Genomic DNA, 16,558 nt, shown 5'->3' on the forward strand with positions numbered 1-16,558 from the left:
ACATTGTGAATCATACAAAAAATGAATTAATATTAGCAAAAAAGTTAGCATGAAGGTCCACCCCTAAACATACCCGCCGTCACTGGGGCGTATAAGCACGAATTCAAACAAATTAGCCACCAAAATTAAAAATAATTACTAATTTCCATGAGATTGTGTTGTCAACTTAGCAAACAGGGAACGTTCTCAGAACTTAAGGGAACACGCCGACTTTTTGTGACTTGAGCTTATTCCCCGTATCCCCCAGAGTTAGATAAGTCCACACACCCCCTTCTCATCTCTGTGCGTGCCGTAACTCTGTCTGACGCACCCACCGCTAGCCTAGCTTAGCACAAAGACTGGAGGTAAATGGCTCCAGCTAGCATACTGCTCCCAATTTACGTTAGCTAACCGTTCTTATGTCATATTTTATGTTACCTGGGATCCTCTAAATCCTCTCACCTGAAAAGAGTCGTCTTCATTGCTGTTCAGGTAGCCGAGGGACGCGGCTCTCTTCATACTGTGTGGGAAGAAAAATAACTCGTTGCATTTACATAATGACCAGGAATCAGACAGTAAAGTATAGGTTTAAAGGTCATCACCGGTGCAATGTAACATTCATTAATCACAGTGTTAGTGTGTCTCACTTTGAGTTGCGTGGTTCTGGTGGCATCGTTCCCTGGATCTTCTTCACCAGCATCTCGCTGCTTCTGCGCAGGACTTCCCTGAGCTTCCCGAAAGAGCCGCTTCTCCTGAGAGACCCATCCTGAACACACACACAATCTCACGTTTAACCTTTCTTATATATCGGGGCACATTATTATATTGTTTTAAATTCATGTGCCTCATAATCTTGAGTCAGAATAACTTGCAGCATCTCTTCTCTGATGATGTGGGCGGGGCTATAACCTGTCAATCACATGAGATCCACCAATAGCAAACCACAACCATCCAATCACAATTCCCCACAGACGAAATAAAGCCCCGCCCACATTTGTTCTTTTGGCGGGACATTTTTTCTTCGCCGTTTTGGTGATGTGAAGATTAAAATTTTGCTAACAGAACACACTTATTATTGTGTTTTACCAAAGCAATAAAGACAAAAAAAACAACAACATTGGTATGGCAAACACAATTTCAAAAGATTTGACGATAAAAATGCTTCTGTTGCTTCGTAAAGTTATATAAAGTTGCTTCTTTTTTTCTTTTTTTTTTGGACAGGAAATTGAGTTATTGTGTTGACTCTCTAAAACGCACTAGTAACTGTGTAATTTACATAGAGTTCAGATACCATCATGCTGATCCTCGTCAATAGATGGCAGTGCAGCGTCTAACACCTACAATTACACGAAGAATAGCAATGCTAACATTAGCTAAAGAAATACTGAATGCACTTAAAGGTGCAGTAAGTGATTTCTGAGGAACACCGGGCCTGTCCAAATACCAACACTTGTGGTTTTTGCACTTGACCTTGTCTACTTATATGACGTATTTCCGGAGATTGGCCAAAGTGGGAGTGAAGATCGCAAGTGTTTTAAGATTTATTCTTTACTCAGTGGGACACACTTAAAGGAACACACACTTTTTTTGGAAATAGCCTAATTTCCCAGCTCCTCTAGAGTTAAACAGGTTCACCGTTTTCGAATCCATTCAGGCGATCTCCGGGTCTGGCGGTAGCACTTTTAGCATAGCTTAGCATAGATCATTGAATCTGATTAGACCGTTAGCATCTCTCTCAAAAAAATGACCAAAGAGTTTCGATATTCTTTCTATTTAAAACTTGACTCTTCTGTAGTTACGTCGTGTACTAAGACCGACAGAAAATGAAAAGTTGTGATTTTCTAGGCCGATATGACTAGGAACTATCCTCTCATTCCTGCGTAATAATCAAGGAACTGTGCTAATTACGCACGTAATTTCCAGTCACTTCAGTTTCCAGTTCCAGTCATTTATCATCCAGTCATTTTACTTGGATTATCATAATCTGATTTGTCAGTTATAAAGTGGTAAACGTGTTAAAAGTAAAAGAACTGGATCACTGCGATGTATCCCTGTGGCCAGCAGATGGCAGCACATGTGTGTGTTTGCAGACGCACCACTGCACCACTCTCAGGTTATGCAACTGGGGTTTACCAGGTTAACTATAGCATTACTGCTTTATTGTCGATGTGGAAATCCAATACACTGAGTCGAGTATTAAATCCATGCGATCTGAGATAAGCACTGCCGTTTTGAAGTTGTCCGGCAGAAATTAGCATTGCAAACAGTCTTTAATGAAATGCTAAAGATCAAATGGAAAGGTTGTAGATGTTGAGTCCTGAAATGACCCCACTCTTTCTACTTTAATCCACACTCGTCCTGGGGAAGAAAACGGAGGCCAACGCCAGCTGTGTGACGACTGCCAGGGACAGAAACTGGGTCACAGTGTGGTGAGTGGCTCCAATAAACATTCACGTATAATTGCATTTATGAACATAGAGAGAAGCCAGGCCACTGATTCCAAGTCTTTATTGGGTCATATGAGGTTAATGAAGACATACATTACTGTGCAGAGAGAGCCACATGTATATATTTAAACACACACACACACACACACACACAGTTGAAACATCCCATGAATCTGCAGCGAGGCCTTGAATTCTACAGCCACACTAATTCACTGAAGCTGACTGAGGGGAATTATAGTGAACACATGCAGTAATACATTTAGGTTCGTTTAAACAACAACGATGTACTATAAACGGAAACGCTTTTGCTTTGCATTTTCTTCGCGTACAGACGACAACGTTGTCAAAACGATCCCCGATCACACGGATCCGTGAAAACGACTGAAAACGCTGTATTATTCATGCCAGGCCAGTAGGTGGCGATGTCACTTTGTGAAGAAACACTGCAGACTGAACATGTGATACGCATGCGCATGACGTCAGCGTTTTCCCAGATTCACGTTTTTGTAGTTTACTTTGAAACCCGTTTTCAAAAGTTTGTGTTGTCGTGTAAATGAACGGCCAGAACGCATAAAAAGTTTTCAGTTGCACCTTTAGAGATGAAGGGCACTATTTTAACGCTCTGAAGCGCAAGTATCAAACGCCAAACGCAAGTAACTCTGTGGGCGGATCCCGGCGCTGTTGCTATTATACCGGCGGGATAAACGAGTCTTGCGCCCGACGCAAATCTAAAATGTGTTGGTCTGACTGGCTTCATTACTCATAGGTGTGGTTTGAGCGTAACGTGAAATAAACCAATCAGAGCGTCCTCTCACATTCCCTTTAATCAGAATCAAAGTGTGTGCGCGTTGTTCACATGCTACATAATGGCCAAGCACGCGCTCTTAAAATAGCATCTGACTAACGCGCGGCGCCGCTGTCTTTAGACTGGGTTTCTCCTGGTCAGCGGCGGAGTTGTTTTCTGAAACTGCAGAATATCACCAGGGAACGTTTGCGCCGGATCACGCTCCTCTTTTCACTGAACCGCCCCCGCGAGCGCAAGTTCATTCCCTAATTTACCGACGTGCGTCTGTGGAGGGAAGAGTCCGCTGTGCGCGGGTGCAGAATAGGAATGATACATGCGTCGGCGGACAAAGTCAATTGCGCTGGTGCAAGATAGGGCCCTCGGTGTGTAATGTCAGGACCACTAGTGGAGGCGAACGGAATTGCAATAAAATAACGAAATGTTCTGCGTAAAATGTGATTGTAAAACTCGATGCCTCTACTGTTGTCACATTGAGCAGATGTCACATGACTTTGGCAACATGATGAGTGAGTTTAGTCTACTTGACACATAACCAAAATAACATAACCACTTTTCCTATCCAATTCTGTCTTCAAAACAATAATAAAAAGACTTTATGTATAAGTGCAAACACATTACATTGTGCTGGGACCAAATCTGCTTTATGACATAGCGTGGGGTCCAACACACAACCTGGGAATGAAGATATGAATGCAACACAAAGAAAAGATATTACATAAAATAAAGATATAATTAAGATTCTGCACTTCTGGTCATTTTCAAATTCAAGTTAATTTTTCCAGTTTAATCTTACACTCACATTGTAATGCTGATAATATAATGTGTAAAATAAAATAAAACGGTCTCAGGCTTTTGGGCCGCGCTGTATTTCTATACACACTTTCATTTTGCTGTGTGTTGTACACTAAAAGTTAATATATCTGTGAGTGGGGCGGTAATATATTAACAAAAATATCTGCTGAATAACATTTCATAACAGGACATAAGGATATTTCTGCTTTGTTCTGTTTGTATAGTTACACTTTATATTACAGTGTTCATGTTATAGTCTTTTTAAGTCTTTATAAATATATATATATATATAGTGCTTTTAACAATGGACATTGTTTCCGCAAGGTCCTTATTTAGCAATTAATTTAAAAGAAATTGTGTGTACATTTATGTGTGTGTAAACCCATGGTTATTACTGATTAATACTTCTGAACTATATGAACTTTTACATTTATTATAAGTAACATAACACATGTAACACTGACACTGTAATTTAAAGTGTTAGTTTGAATTATTTATTTATATAATACAGCAGCACAATCCAGTACTGTATAAAATGATCATAAATTAAATGTATTTCAAAAATACTACGCTTACACTACCGGTCAAAAGTTTGGGGTCCGTAAGACTTTTTAAATAAGAAAATAATACTTTTATTCAGTAAGAATGTATTAAATTGATCAAAAGTAAAGACCACCAGTAAATATCTGTTCATCAAAGAAGATATAATATATATATATTAAGAATTCTGAAATGGTGCATATATATATTCATAATGATCATAAATGTTTCTTGAGCATCATCAACTCATCATATTACACTGATTTCTGAAAATGAGTTTTTAAATCTTACGGACCCCAAACTTTTGAACAGTAGTGTATATAAATACTTTACCATTTAAACCAATTATAATGTGTATATATTATAATGTGAATTGAGAATTTGGGGGGACATGTGCGTAGCTGTCACGAAAATATACGTTTGTATAGTTTTGTCTTTTGATTTGGCCCGTTCATGATGAGAGTTCGCTCTGCTGATCCGTGTGTGTTTCACTGAGGTTGTAGATTACAGTTTATAAATCAGTGTTATACAGTTAACAATGTAGGCATGAAAACAGACAATGCAGAGAACAAGTAGGAATGAGAAACGAGTGATCAGTGTGTGGAAGAGAGCGGGAAAGAGAGGCCAGAATACACAAGGAGGGGAAGTAAGACGATATCCCATCAGCCCTAGCGAACACTCAGAGCTGTGCTGGACTCCACCGGCAGAGAGGAACGGCACAGGGATCCAGGCAGATCAGATGCAGAGGCGATTAGATTAGTTGTAAGAGCAGAGAGAGGAAGATGATGAGAGCTTAGGCCTAATGCAGAGAGAGAGAGAGAGAGAGAGAGAGAGAGAGAGAGAGAGAGAGGGGAGAGAGAGAGAGAGAGAGAGAGAGAGGGGAGGGAGAGAGAGAGAGAGAGAGAGAGAGAGAGAGAGGGAGAGAGAGAGAGAGAGAGAGAGAGAGGGAGAGAGAGAGAGAGAGAGAGAGACAAAAGCACAAATGAGACAGGAACATCAGGAGGAAATCAAAGGCGCATAAAGTCCCCCTGTAGTCAATCATTTTATCCCTTTAAACTCATCTTTGATCACCAAAATTACATATTTAAACGTTTTTTCTCTGGGAAAATAAATTCTTTATGTCTTAAAATAGCTTGAATGTAACTTGACACCCTTGCCTTATTTAGTATGCGCGGTTCTATGAATATGCAAATGAGCCCCGCCTCCACTCACTCACTCACTCAGAGATCCACTGGTTGACGATCACACGTTGATCTGATTGGTTACAAGGTAGTTTGTGACGTGTTTTTGAGACTGTCTTTGGTTCACTGCAGTTTTAAGGAGGAAATACTCAGCAATGCTGTCCACTTATGAACTTACACATGGTTTGTTATAAAGCAGATTAAAAACACATAGACACATAAACAGGACTGAACCAGCAATAAGCCCCGAGAGGACGTCGTCGTTACAGTGATTTTACCGTGGTAAAGAGATGAGCTCCAGATGCAAACACCCCAAAAAAACCTTTTTAGTTCTGGAATGCACTCGTATATTTTACATTTTGAACTTCTGTTTTATAATCACAGATGCTTAATTATATGGTCGGTTAAATATAGCTTTGCAGTAACTGCCGACTATAGTTGAGCATTACAACATCAGTAATGTAATAATAGTGTCAGTGGTCAGGGTTTTGTGGGTGAGGAGAGAACGACTGCTACTGGAGAGCATCACATATCACTGATGTCACACAGGATATGACATCAGCAGGGGACTAGAGCCACTCTGGCACGCCGAGGAGACTGCAGTGCAGCATTGACCGTCACAGGCTACATCAGTTACTGTAACACGGCTGCGTTATTGTGCAGTACCTGCAAAAATGTGTGTGTTTAATTAGGGTTGTTGAAAATTATGGATATTTAATAATCTACATAATTAATATTGAATCCAATAATCAAAATAATCAGACCTACGCAGAGTAAAACTTGTCGATTACTTTGACTGAAAAATGGTAAATTCTGCTTCCTTAAGGCCCGTTCACACAAAGAACGATAACTATAAATACAACGATAACTATATTAGCATACACACCAACGCACACAATCGTTCTGTTTAATCTTAGTCGTCTGTCGCTTTAAATGCTCGAGGATGGATTCTGATTGGCTGTCAATGTTTTCATCGTTCATCAGCTGGAAGAAATCGTTCTGAAAGCGACTGCACACATATTGTTTATTTGCGCTGTTATCGTTATAGCTGTGGTGTGAAATGCTATTATTTTACGTTAAGAACGATTTTTTAAAATGATATCTTTATCGTTATCATTTTAGTAATCGTACTTGGTGTGAACGGCTTTTAGGAGATAAAACTCATCACACCAACACGAGTGATCTGCACGGAAGTTAGTTCCCATGCTCGTGTGTCATTATTTGTTCAGACCGATGTGTAAAAATAAATGAATATGCAAATCCACTCACTGACAGTAGGTGGCGCTTATGAAAAAGCAAGAAATCCGTTTTCTTCTTCTTCTTCTGTTGTTCACTGTCGATTAACAAAATAGCCAGTTTGTGAGCGCCACTAAATAGTAATTTTATGTAACGGCAGCAGTGTTGTGTGTAACGCGTTACAAAGTACAAAACAACGCGTTACAGTAACGTAACTACTTTTTCGGGTAAAAAGTAGTGTAACGCGCTACTACTGAAAATTTGGTAACGAAACGTAGTTACTTTTTCAATTCGCCACAACGTTACTTTTCCCAGGGACAGATTTGACAGCGACACTGTCTTCTCAGCTGCGCGCTTGCTATAGTCACAAGCTCCACACGGTACGGGACAGAGATTGTAGCAGAGCAGTCAATTCACTGCGCAAACCAAAATAAATACTACCCACCGGATGAAAAAGGGTTGGCATTTAAAACACCAAATATTAAGGATTGGCATATCAAGCAAAATAATATTCGATGATTGTTCGAAAATCGTACCTCTCCCCCACATGCTCACCGGTAAGACTGCGTTCACTCAAATCCCGCTCCGACATTACATTTCTCTGTACTGTATGCTAATAGGCCTACGTGTTGTAGCCTAGCCATTAAAGAAAACGATTTAGTTTCATATTTATGTATAAATAAAATAATTTATTTTATTTTATTTTATCTATGTTGATTATATGAAAAGTGAAAAGCATGAGTAAGATCGGGAGACAAATGGAGTGGGCAGAAATGATTTTGACCACTTCATTCAGTTTGTTTTTGTAGAAAGCCTTTCTTTAAAGTGAATTTCGTTTTGTATTAATTGTATCTTAATTTTAATCAATGTTTCATCAACCAATTGCCTGGATTTAATAAATAAGAAGTAAATATAAGCACTAAGCAGGCAATATAATCAGGACTTCTCAGGAGCTCCGCGCCGGCGCGTGAACTGGAGCTCGCCTCATAAATGAACCCAAACTCAGCGTATAAGCTTTGCCTCAAATACCTGAGAGATATACAGCAAGCTTGAGATGTGTACTTTTAAACAAAACTATTCAAAATGAAAGAAAACAGACCCTCTGCTCATGTGATCCGTATGAAGTGTGCATTTCTCTCTGGCGCGTTCACTACTGCGAAGATCGCGCGTCAGCGTCGTCAACTTCATCTTTGCAGCCGACACTGACAGAAAACACTTGTTTATTATTAATAATGAAATGTCTCCTTGCTATATTTGACATATTCATAATCAATACTTTTGCCGGTTCTTTGTGACATTTTTCATGAACGCGTCACCACCGCTCAATAGTTAATATTGTTCTTTGGTGTTCACTTTATACAGTTTTTTCAAATGTTATTTAAATAAAACTATTTTAATCTCTCTGTTTTTCTAGTTTTTTTCTTCTTCTAGTTTATCAATAAGTAGAGTTCATAGTAGAACTTTATGTAGGCATATACATTTAGGAAGAGATATTGGGTTCTGCCCAAACTCAAGCAACATAAAATTAACATAAAAGTAACGAGTAACGTAAAAAGTTACTTTCCAAAGAGGGTAACTAAGTAAAGTAACGGATTACTTTTTTAAGAAGTAACGAGTAACGAGCAAACACTACTTTTTAAAAGTAACTTCCCCAACACTGAACGGCAGCGGCTTCAATATTAAAAGTGCGTGACCGAAAGAGCAACTATCTACACAATAGTTTTGTGAAAGAACGCAAACGTTTCGTGAGTAAACGTAACACAGTAGTTTTGTGAGTGAATCCAATGTTTATCAGGGAAATGTAATAGTTTTGCAAGAGACCTCAAATGTCTTTTGAGTGAGTGAAAATGTTTCGTGGGTGAATGCAGTAGTTTTGGCGAGAGAACGCAAATGTTTTGCAAGCGAACAATTTTTCTTGTGGGAACAAAACAGTTTTGTGAGAGAACACAAATGTTTTGTGAGCAAACGCAATTTTTTTTTGAGGAATGCAAATGTTTTGCGAGCAGACGCAGATTTTTCTCAGGGGAACGCAAAAGTTTTGCGAGTGGACTCAAACGTTTTTTGAGTGAGTGATAATGTTTCTTGGGGGAATGCAGTAGTTTTGGTGAGAGAAAGCAAATGTTAACACAATAGTTTTGTGAGTGTAAACTATTTTCCCCCGGGTAACACAATAGTTTTGCGAGCGAACGCAATGTTTCCCAGGGGAATGCAATGCTTTTTCCAGCAAATGCTAAAAATACTTAAATATAATTTTTCCTTCCAGCTCATATTTCCTCTGTCACCATGTTCCCTGACAGGTCTGTACACTTCCAGCAACTTAAGGTGATATATGTATATATGATTCCCTCCTCACCCCGTTCCACTCCACGCTGCCCTCCTCTCCGGCTTCATTGCTGCAGTCGTACTTCACGCTGGAGATCGATGCGGTGCTCCTCCGCCTCTCTCCGTCTCTCTGAGGGTCCACTGCCGCTCCCTGACACACACACACACACACACACACACACGCGTGCGTTACAAAGACATCATGTTTCCCACCACGCATCAGTAAAGTGGCTATAGATGTTGCACCTGTCTGCGGGACCTCGTGGCACACTCCTCCAGGGTCTCGGCCGCCTCCAGTTTGCCCTGTTTACGGTACAGAGCGCCCAAGTTCCTCAGCGTGGTGTTTACTGTGGGGCTGTGCATGAACACACACACATGCACACTAGTATCACTTTCATGTGTGTCATCAAATCATCATCAGAGGTAAAAACATTGGTAAAAAAAAAATTAAGTCCATAAAGTGTTGCAGTGTTATTTAATTATTAAAGATGCGCACAGTGTTTGAACAGTCCTTGTAAACTTGAATCAGAATAACTGCAGCAACATCTCTTCTCTGATGACGAGGGCGGAGCTATAACCTGTCACTCACATCAGATCCACCAATAGCAAACCACAACCATCCAATCAATTCCACACAGACACAAGCAAGCCCCGCCCACATTTGTTCTTGTTCCTGAAGCGTTTCACTCAGATATACGTCACAATAGGGAAGAACACACGATTGCAGCTTCTGTTAAATGCTGACTTTAAGCGTTTTCCACTGAATGAATGGCAGAAAACTGTTTTAGCAAGTAACTGTGCCTGATTTTTCTCACCTGTTCACCTTGCAGGCTTTGTACCAGCCACCATATTCTCCATAATGATTCCCATCTGCCAGCTTTCCCTGTCAGAAAGAAGAGGAGGAAAACACAGAGAGAGAGAGAGAGAGAGAGAGAGAGAGAGAGAGAGAGAGAGAGAGAGAGAGAGAGAGAGAGAGAGAAAGTGAAGTTTCATCCAGACAGACAGGTTTGCAGTAAGTGAAACTATGTTTGCTGTAAATACACACAGTGGGTATAGATAGTCACGACCTCCTTTCAAAATATTTACAGTAAAAAGTTGTGGAAAGACCGTAAAAGCTTATTTTTTTTCCCCATTAAGAAGTCTATAGACAATATTTCTGGCACAAACCCAATACATCTTACCAGCCAAAGAATGGCAGCGTCCTGTTGTGAGGGTGTTTCTTCTGGAGCACTTGTCGGGAAGGACAATGCAAAACTTTGACAGACTGAGGAGAACCTGCAGCCCTATAATACCATCCAGGTATTATAACTATAATAACAGCCCATAACCCTCAGCAGAGCTCACAGCGGCCACACAGCGGCTGAAGGGCCGAGTCCAGGCGCTCACATGGATGATATGATCCTTCTCATGCGAGGGACTATCCTAAAAATAATAATTTTTATGTACATATACTGTGCAAAATAAATATTATAAATAAGTGTAAAATATTATTTGTAAAATATTTAGTTTTTTTTCTACTCACTATAGTACTGTGCTTAATTATTTATTTGTTTATTTTAATCTAATTTTTTTAAATTACAACTTTTGTAATTCATTTGAATCTATTTATATTTTATTCATTTATTCATATATTTTTTCCTTTTTAATCTAATTTCTTTATTTTATTAATTTACTTATACAATTTTTATTTGTATCTATTTTTTTTATTTGAATCTTTTATTATTTATTCATTTATTTGAATCTATTTATTTATGTTAATCATAATCTTATTATTATTTTTTTTATTTTTTATTTTTTTACTTTTTTTTTTTCTAAACATTTCCATAGACCAACTAGCAATTCCTCGTGTAGTTTGAAAACCCCTGGTCTTGCCAGAGCCGGATCTAAATCTGTGGAATGACTGCAGAGCAGCTTTTTTATGTGTGGATATTGTGCGTTACTGTGTGTAAAGTGTGAAACTAGAATTGTGTGTTCGCTTTCGAATGGGAACTCACGCTTTGTCCCCTAGAGGGCGCTATGGGGAATGCCTCCGGCAGGACCGGTGTCTGAAGCATGAGTGAAAACACGACAATGAACTTGATAGCTGATGACGTAAGTACAGGTGAGACTGTGAGTATAAAAGCGCACCTGTAAAAAAACATCGTCCTCTTTCTTGTCTTCAGGAGTCTGTTTGTTTGAACGTGCATCTCAAGGCGGTTGAAATGGCTAGCACAAGTGCTAAGGGATTTAAAAAGTGTGCACTATCTGACACCTCATGATGACAAACATGAAATGTGTGTTATGTGTTATGTGCTCTGCTCTCGTTTGTCCCTTTTCTCGAGGGAATTGGGACAGTCACCTGTGCATGACCTGCTGTGGCCGAGGCGAGTAGGGGACTGAAATCGTGGGGCTCGCAGATGGAGCTGGCTGATGAATTCGAGAAAGGCATGCATATTTCACATTGTTCGGCAGCTGTTGAGCTGCCATGGTGCCATGGTGTTATCGCTCACATCGTCTGATCCGGCAGTGAGCACGCTCCTGGCTTCGAGCCAAGGTGAGCCGGACGAGACTGATGAGCGCTATGATGTGTCTGTGCATTCTCAGCCCGCCTGCCCCACATACGACGAGCTGCTGGATGTTACGTCACGCGATACACAAGCAGTGTCAGTTCGCAGTTTGGGTTAGCGGTTTCGGTTACACTTTATTTTAAGGTGACATTGTTACAGTGTAATTATACATTTAAGTACCAAGTAATATTAATTAACAACATGCACTTACTATAGGGTTACGGTAGGACTAGAGTTTGGTTGAGGGTTAGTTGCATGTAATTATGCACAATTTACTGTGATTACTTAAAGGGACATAACCGCCCAGCTCAAACGGGCCTTCCCTTTCTCCCAGATCTCCATGCTGAGGTGGAGAGATCTTGGGGAAAGCCTTTTTCTGCCCACATGCGGGAAACACGGTTATGTGTCAATGCCTACAATCGCAGAGACGCTGGCTAGCTCTCTCCGTGGTGAGGCATCCACATTGAAGGCTCGGTCTCTGCCAACTAAGCCGCTGCGTGTTACATCTCGCTTAAATGGCAGAACGTATGCGGCAGAGGGTCTGGTGCTGCTTTGCACACGACCGGCTGAAGGACCCGGACCCGGGCCTCCCCCTGAGGCGGTAGAGGAGCTGAGCCGAATTTGGCTCTCCAAGCCACCAAACAAACTGTGACCGGTCGATCTATGGCGGCCATGGTGGCTACGAAGAGACACCTTTGTTTGGGTGAACCTGGCTGACATCGGGGAGAAATAGAAAATCTTTCTCCTCGATGCGCCGTTTTTGCCTTCCGAACTTTTTGGTACATCCATTGAGGCAGTGGTCGGGAAGTTTAAGGAAGTGAAGGCAAGAGTCACTTTATAGAGGCATCTACTCCTCAGAGCTATGCCTAGCTAGCTATATCATTAGTTAGGCTTTTTAGTAGCCTCCTTGGTAAGCTGTCCTGGGTGTTGGATGTAGTTAGGCCTCCTCTCACTTTAGATAGTCGTCATGCTGAGGCCTCCGTCCTCAGAGCTCGACTAGGCGGTAGTGCTGAGTTGTTAGGCTCCCCCTGAGCCTCCTTGGTTACTGCCTGTTCTATGGAGCATTGTTAAGCCTCGTCTCGCTATAGAGTTGCTTTGTAGAGGCCTCCACTCCTCGGAGCTCCCCCTGGATAGCAATATCAAGTAGTTAGGCGTTTTAGTAGCCTCCTTGGTAAGCTGTCCTGGGTGTTGGATGTAGTTAGGCCTCCTCTCACTTTTGAGAGTCGTCATGTTGAGGCCTCCATCCTCAGAGCACGATCAGGCAATTAGGCTCTTTGTGTTAGGAAGCACCTCCGCCTTCCTTTCCGTGAGCCTTGGGAGCTGTCCTGAGTGTGGGGCGTTGTTAGGCTTCCTCTCATTTGAGAGTCTCTACAGCCTCCACCACTAGAGTTCGACAAGGCAGTACTGCCAAGTTGTTAGGCTTTCTTTGAGCCTCCTTACCTATTGCCTCTACAGAAGAGTGTTGTTAGGCTTCCTCTTGCTTAGAGAGTTTCGGCTGAGGCCTCCACTCCTCAGAGATCCGCTTGGGTCAACAGAATCAAGATGTTAGGCACTCGGTGCGCCTACTTGCTAGCTATTCTTACCGTAGGACGTGGCAGGCCTCTTGTTTGAGAACTTCAGTTGAGGCTTCCGTCCTTAGAGCTTGGTTGGGTAGTAGCACTGATTTGTTAGGCTCATTTTGATCCTCCTTGGCTACTGCTTTTATTTAGAGCATTTCCAGGCCTTCTCTTTACAGAATGTTTCCTAGGTCTCTCTGCTTGCATAGCAATTCTCTAGTCGCTAGGCTCTTTTCAGCCTCCTTGTAAGCTGAACTGAGTGTAGAACGTAGTTAGGCCTCCTCTCGTTTCAGAGAGTCATCTTGCTTAGGCCTCCGTTTTTAGAGCTAAGTTATGCCGTAGCACTGAGTTGCTGGCTCTCTGCGCGAGCCTCCTTGGTGCCCCTAGGTGGTTTAATTGGGACATAGTGCTCAGGCCTCCGTCCTCTGAGTCAGCTAGGGACCAAATTGTTAGGTTCTCTGTTAGGTTCTCTGTGAGCCTCCTTGGTTACTCCTTGAAAATGGAGCACTATTTGGCTCCCCTGAACTGCACCTGCTATTGTTATAGGCATAGGACGCAGTGTTGAGGCCTTCATCCCTAGAGCTCCGGCAGGTAGCATGGTAGCTCTCTGCGAGCCTCCCTGGCCACTCCCTTAAAGCGGTGTGTTGCTAGGCTTCCTCTCCTTATAAGAGTAATTGTAGGCCTCCGCTCTGCAGAGCTTGGTGGGTATTTAAGCTCTCCATAGCGCCCTCTAGGGGACGCAGCACGAGTTCCGATCCGAAAGGGAACGTCTCAGGTTATGCATATAACCAATGGTTCTCCTAGAAGGGGAACGAGACGCTGTGTTCCTTTGCCATGCTCCAGGTACTCCTGCACATGTCTCCCTCAAGAAGTGGACGATGTATTTCACAGGTGCCCTTTTATTCTCAGTCTCACCTGCAGTTACGTCACCGGTTGCCACAATGTCAAGTTCATTGTTATGTTTACACTCATGCTTCAGACACCGGTCAAGCCAGAGGAATTCCCCATAGCGCCATCTAGATGACGTAGCGTCTCGTTCCCCTTCTCAGGGAACCATGGTTACATGCGTAACCTGAGACGTATTTTTTTAGTTCAGGCTGCAAGCAACAGAAGGTGACTATTTTGTGTGTGGTGACTCTCTATACCCACTATATCATCTGCCCACATGAGCATATCAGTATTGCATGCACACACACACACACACAAACCTACTTTGCTTTCTTCTCGTTCCTCAGCGTGCATCCAGATGGGTTTATTTTCAGCTGTAGACACAGAGAAACAGTGTTCTGCTACTGTAGTCGGCCATTACCAATCCAAAATATCAGAAACAGTTTCTGCCAAATAATATAGTTTCCAATTTTATTGTTACTACTGTAAAATCATTATCATAGATTTAGCAAAACCTGCCAGGGTATTGCTGTGCCATGATATTCTGATCTCTAGATACGACTCTTTCAATTTTAGATTTAGGTTACAAACTAGTTAAGTTTAATACTTGTTCAGATCACTACCCGTATAGGATCTAACAACTGCAGTACACTAATTTCTTAAAATTCTGTCATGTACATGAACATGTACTAAAAATGTCAAGTTCACAAAAAATTAATTTAGCATGAACCCAGCTAACAACATTATGTTCTAAGAACGTTTTCCTAGCGTTCCCATTAAGGAATACAAAGTTTCTTACTGAAGATTCCCTGAATGTTCTCAACGTAAATGTTTTAAAGACGTTTTTTTAAGGGAACTTTTTTTATCATTCTTCAAACATTATGCGAACATTACTTCTGAATGTTCTGAAACAAGTGGTAACATTAAAAAAAACGTTTTATGAACGTCCTGCTAAACGTTTTCAGCTCTATGAACGATATCATATAAATAATGTTTTGTGCTGACGTTAGCTAAAGTTCTGAAACCGTTCCCTGTTAGCTGGGAACATGTGAAACAGAAGATGTAGAGAAATCAAGAAAATAATCAAGTTGATTTATTGGAATGAAGTGCAAAATCAACATAAAATGATTAACAAAATCAAACAACAGACAAATCGGCCTGTTCTGAAAAGATAATCAATCTTTTACATTAAAAAAAAACAAAATAAAATAATAATGACAATAAATGGATGATATTTTGAAAGGAAAAGAAAGCGATAGAACGAATGACTGTTTATACAGAACTTAAACTCAAAGATTTAAAACTTCCAAGAAGCAAACGAGAGGGAAATCACACATACAAACCATGTTGAGTTGTTCGTACACTAAAGCTCTTCGCACTTCTGCTTTCACATTTATTTTTTAAACATTCACATTGAGTATTTTGCTTGGCTAATATAGCGTTTATATTTGAAAGACATTTCATCTTCACAGAAAAACATATATAAATATATGGCAAGACAAATATTCATAACATTTCCTCCCCAAACCCCGATGTCTCCAGTAGGAAGTGTAAACTAATCCTATGTTCATGCCACTAAAAAAAGATGTGTTATTGGTTGTGCTTGCTGCTGGATTTCTGTGAAATCCACGGCTGTAAACCACAGGCCAGATGTGCAGAAGGGTCACGATATGCTGAGGTCATCAATTTCTATCATTCAGCAATGACAATAGTTCAGGTTTATAATGTTGCCAGACTTTAGTAAGAAAGAAGCATGCAGTCTGTCAGCTAATGAATAATGAAGTGCCATGATCAAGCACTGGTCGTACCATCTACAGATCCGAACTCTTTCTCATGGGCGCGCGTCAGGATCTCTTTGTAGAGAATCTCAGCTTCCTTGTACTTGCCCTGCTTCAGATAGCATGAAGCCTGCGAGGGGAACACAAAACTGTTAACAACTATGCCGTGCACTTACATTTAAATGTAGGATCTTACAGAGCCCAAACTTTTAAACAGTAGTGTATAGGTATATCATATATATATCCTCGCTGTCCCGATGAAACCCGCGCATGTCCATTTTGCCGATTTTGAGATTTTTCGACGGATAGAGTGTCCAGGTTCACTTCCGTATACAGTATGCTTCACATATCTAAATGACCAATGAAAAGTTGTGAAATCATGTCATCTGATTTTCACGTATATCCATTTGGTGTCAAAGCTGTCAATCACGCCCACCCTGTGGAGGCATCTCGCCGCGCCGGTCTCGTGAAGTTTCATCTTAAACCGG

The 16,558-nt window shown here is 41.1% G+C and overlaps 1 protein-coding gene across 6 annotated transcripts in view; it reads right to left on the reverse strand.

Annotated features, from left to right (window-relative positions):
* The window catches only part of klc4 (kinesin light chain 4), a 49,158-nt gene that overhangs the window by 2,203 nt on the left and 30,397 nt on the right, over nt 1–16,558 (reverse strand). For 3 of the 6 annotated variants that reach the window (XM_079593650.1, XM_079593649.1, XM_079593648.1), the window contains exons 9-15: nt 16,101–16,200; nt 14,617–14,666; nt 10,118–10,185; nt 9,549–9,657; nt 9,334–9,453; nt 627–745; nt 442–499 (exon numbers count right to left, since the gene is read on the reverse strand). In XM_079593650.1, the coding sequence (XP_079449776.1) occupies nt 442–499; nt 627–745; nt 9,334–9,453; nt 9,549–9,657; nt 10,118–10,185; nt 14,617–14,666; nt 16,101–16,200 (624 nt within the window). Of the gene's footprint in view, nt 1–441; nt 500–626; nt 746–5,224; nt 5,363–9,333; nt 9,454–9,548; nt 9,658–10,117; nt 10,186–14,616; nt 14,667–15,370; nt 15,982–16,100; nt 16,201–16,558 lie in introns of those variants that run through there. The other 3 variants (XM_079593653.1, XM_079593652.1, XM_079593651.1) reach the window with 2 other exon arrangements.

Source organism: Phoxinus phoxinus (assembly GCF_949152265.1).
Source record: "Phoxinus phoxinus genome assembly, chromosome: 20".
In the NCBI taxonomy this organism is placed as follows: Eukaryota; Metazoa; Chordata; class Actinopteri; order Cypriniformes; family Leuciscidae; genus Phoxinus; species Phoxinus phoxinus.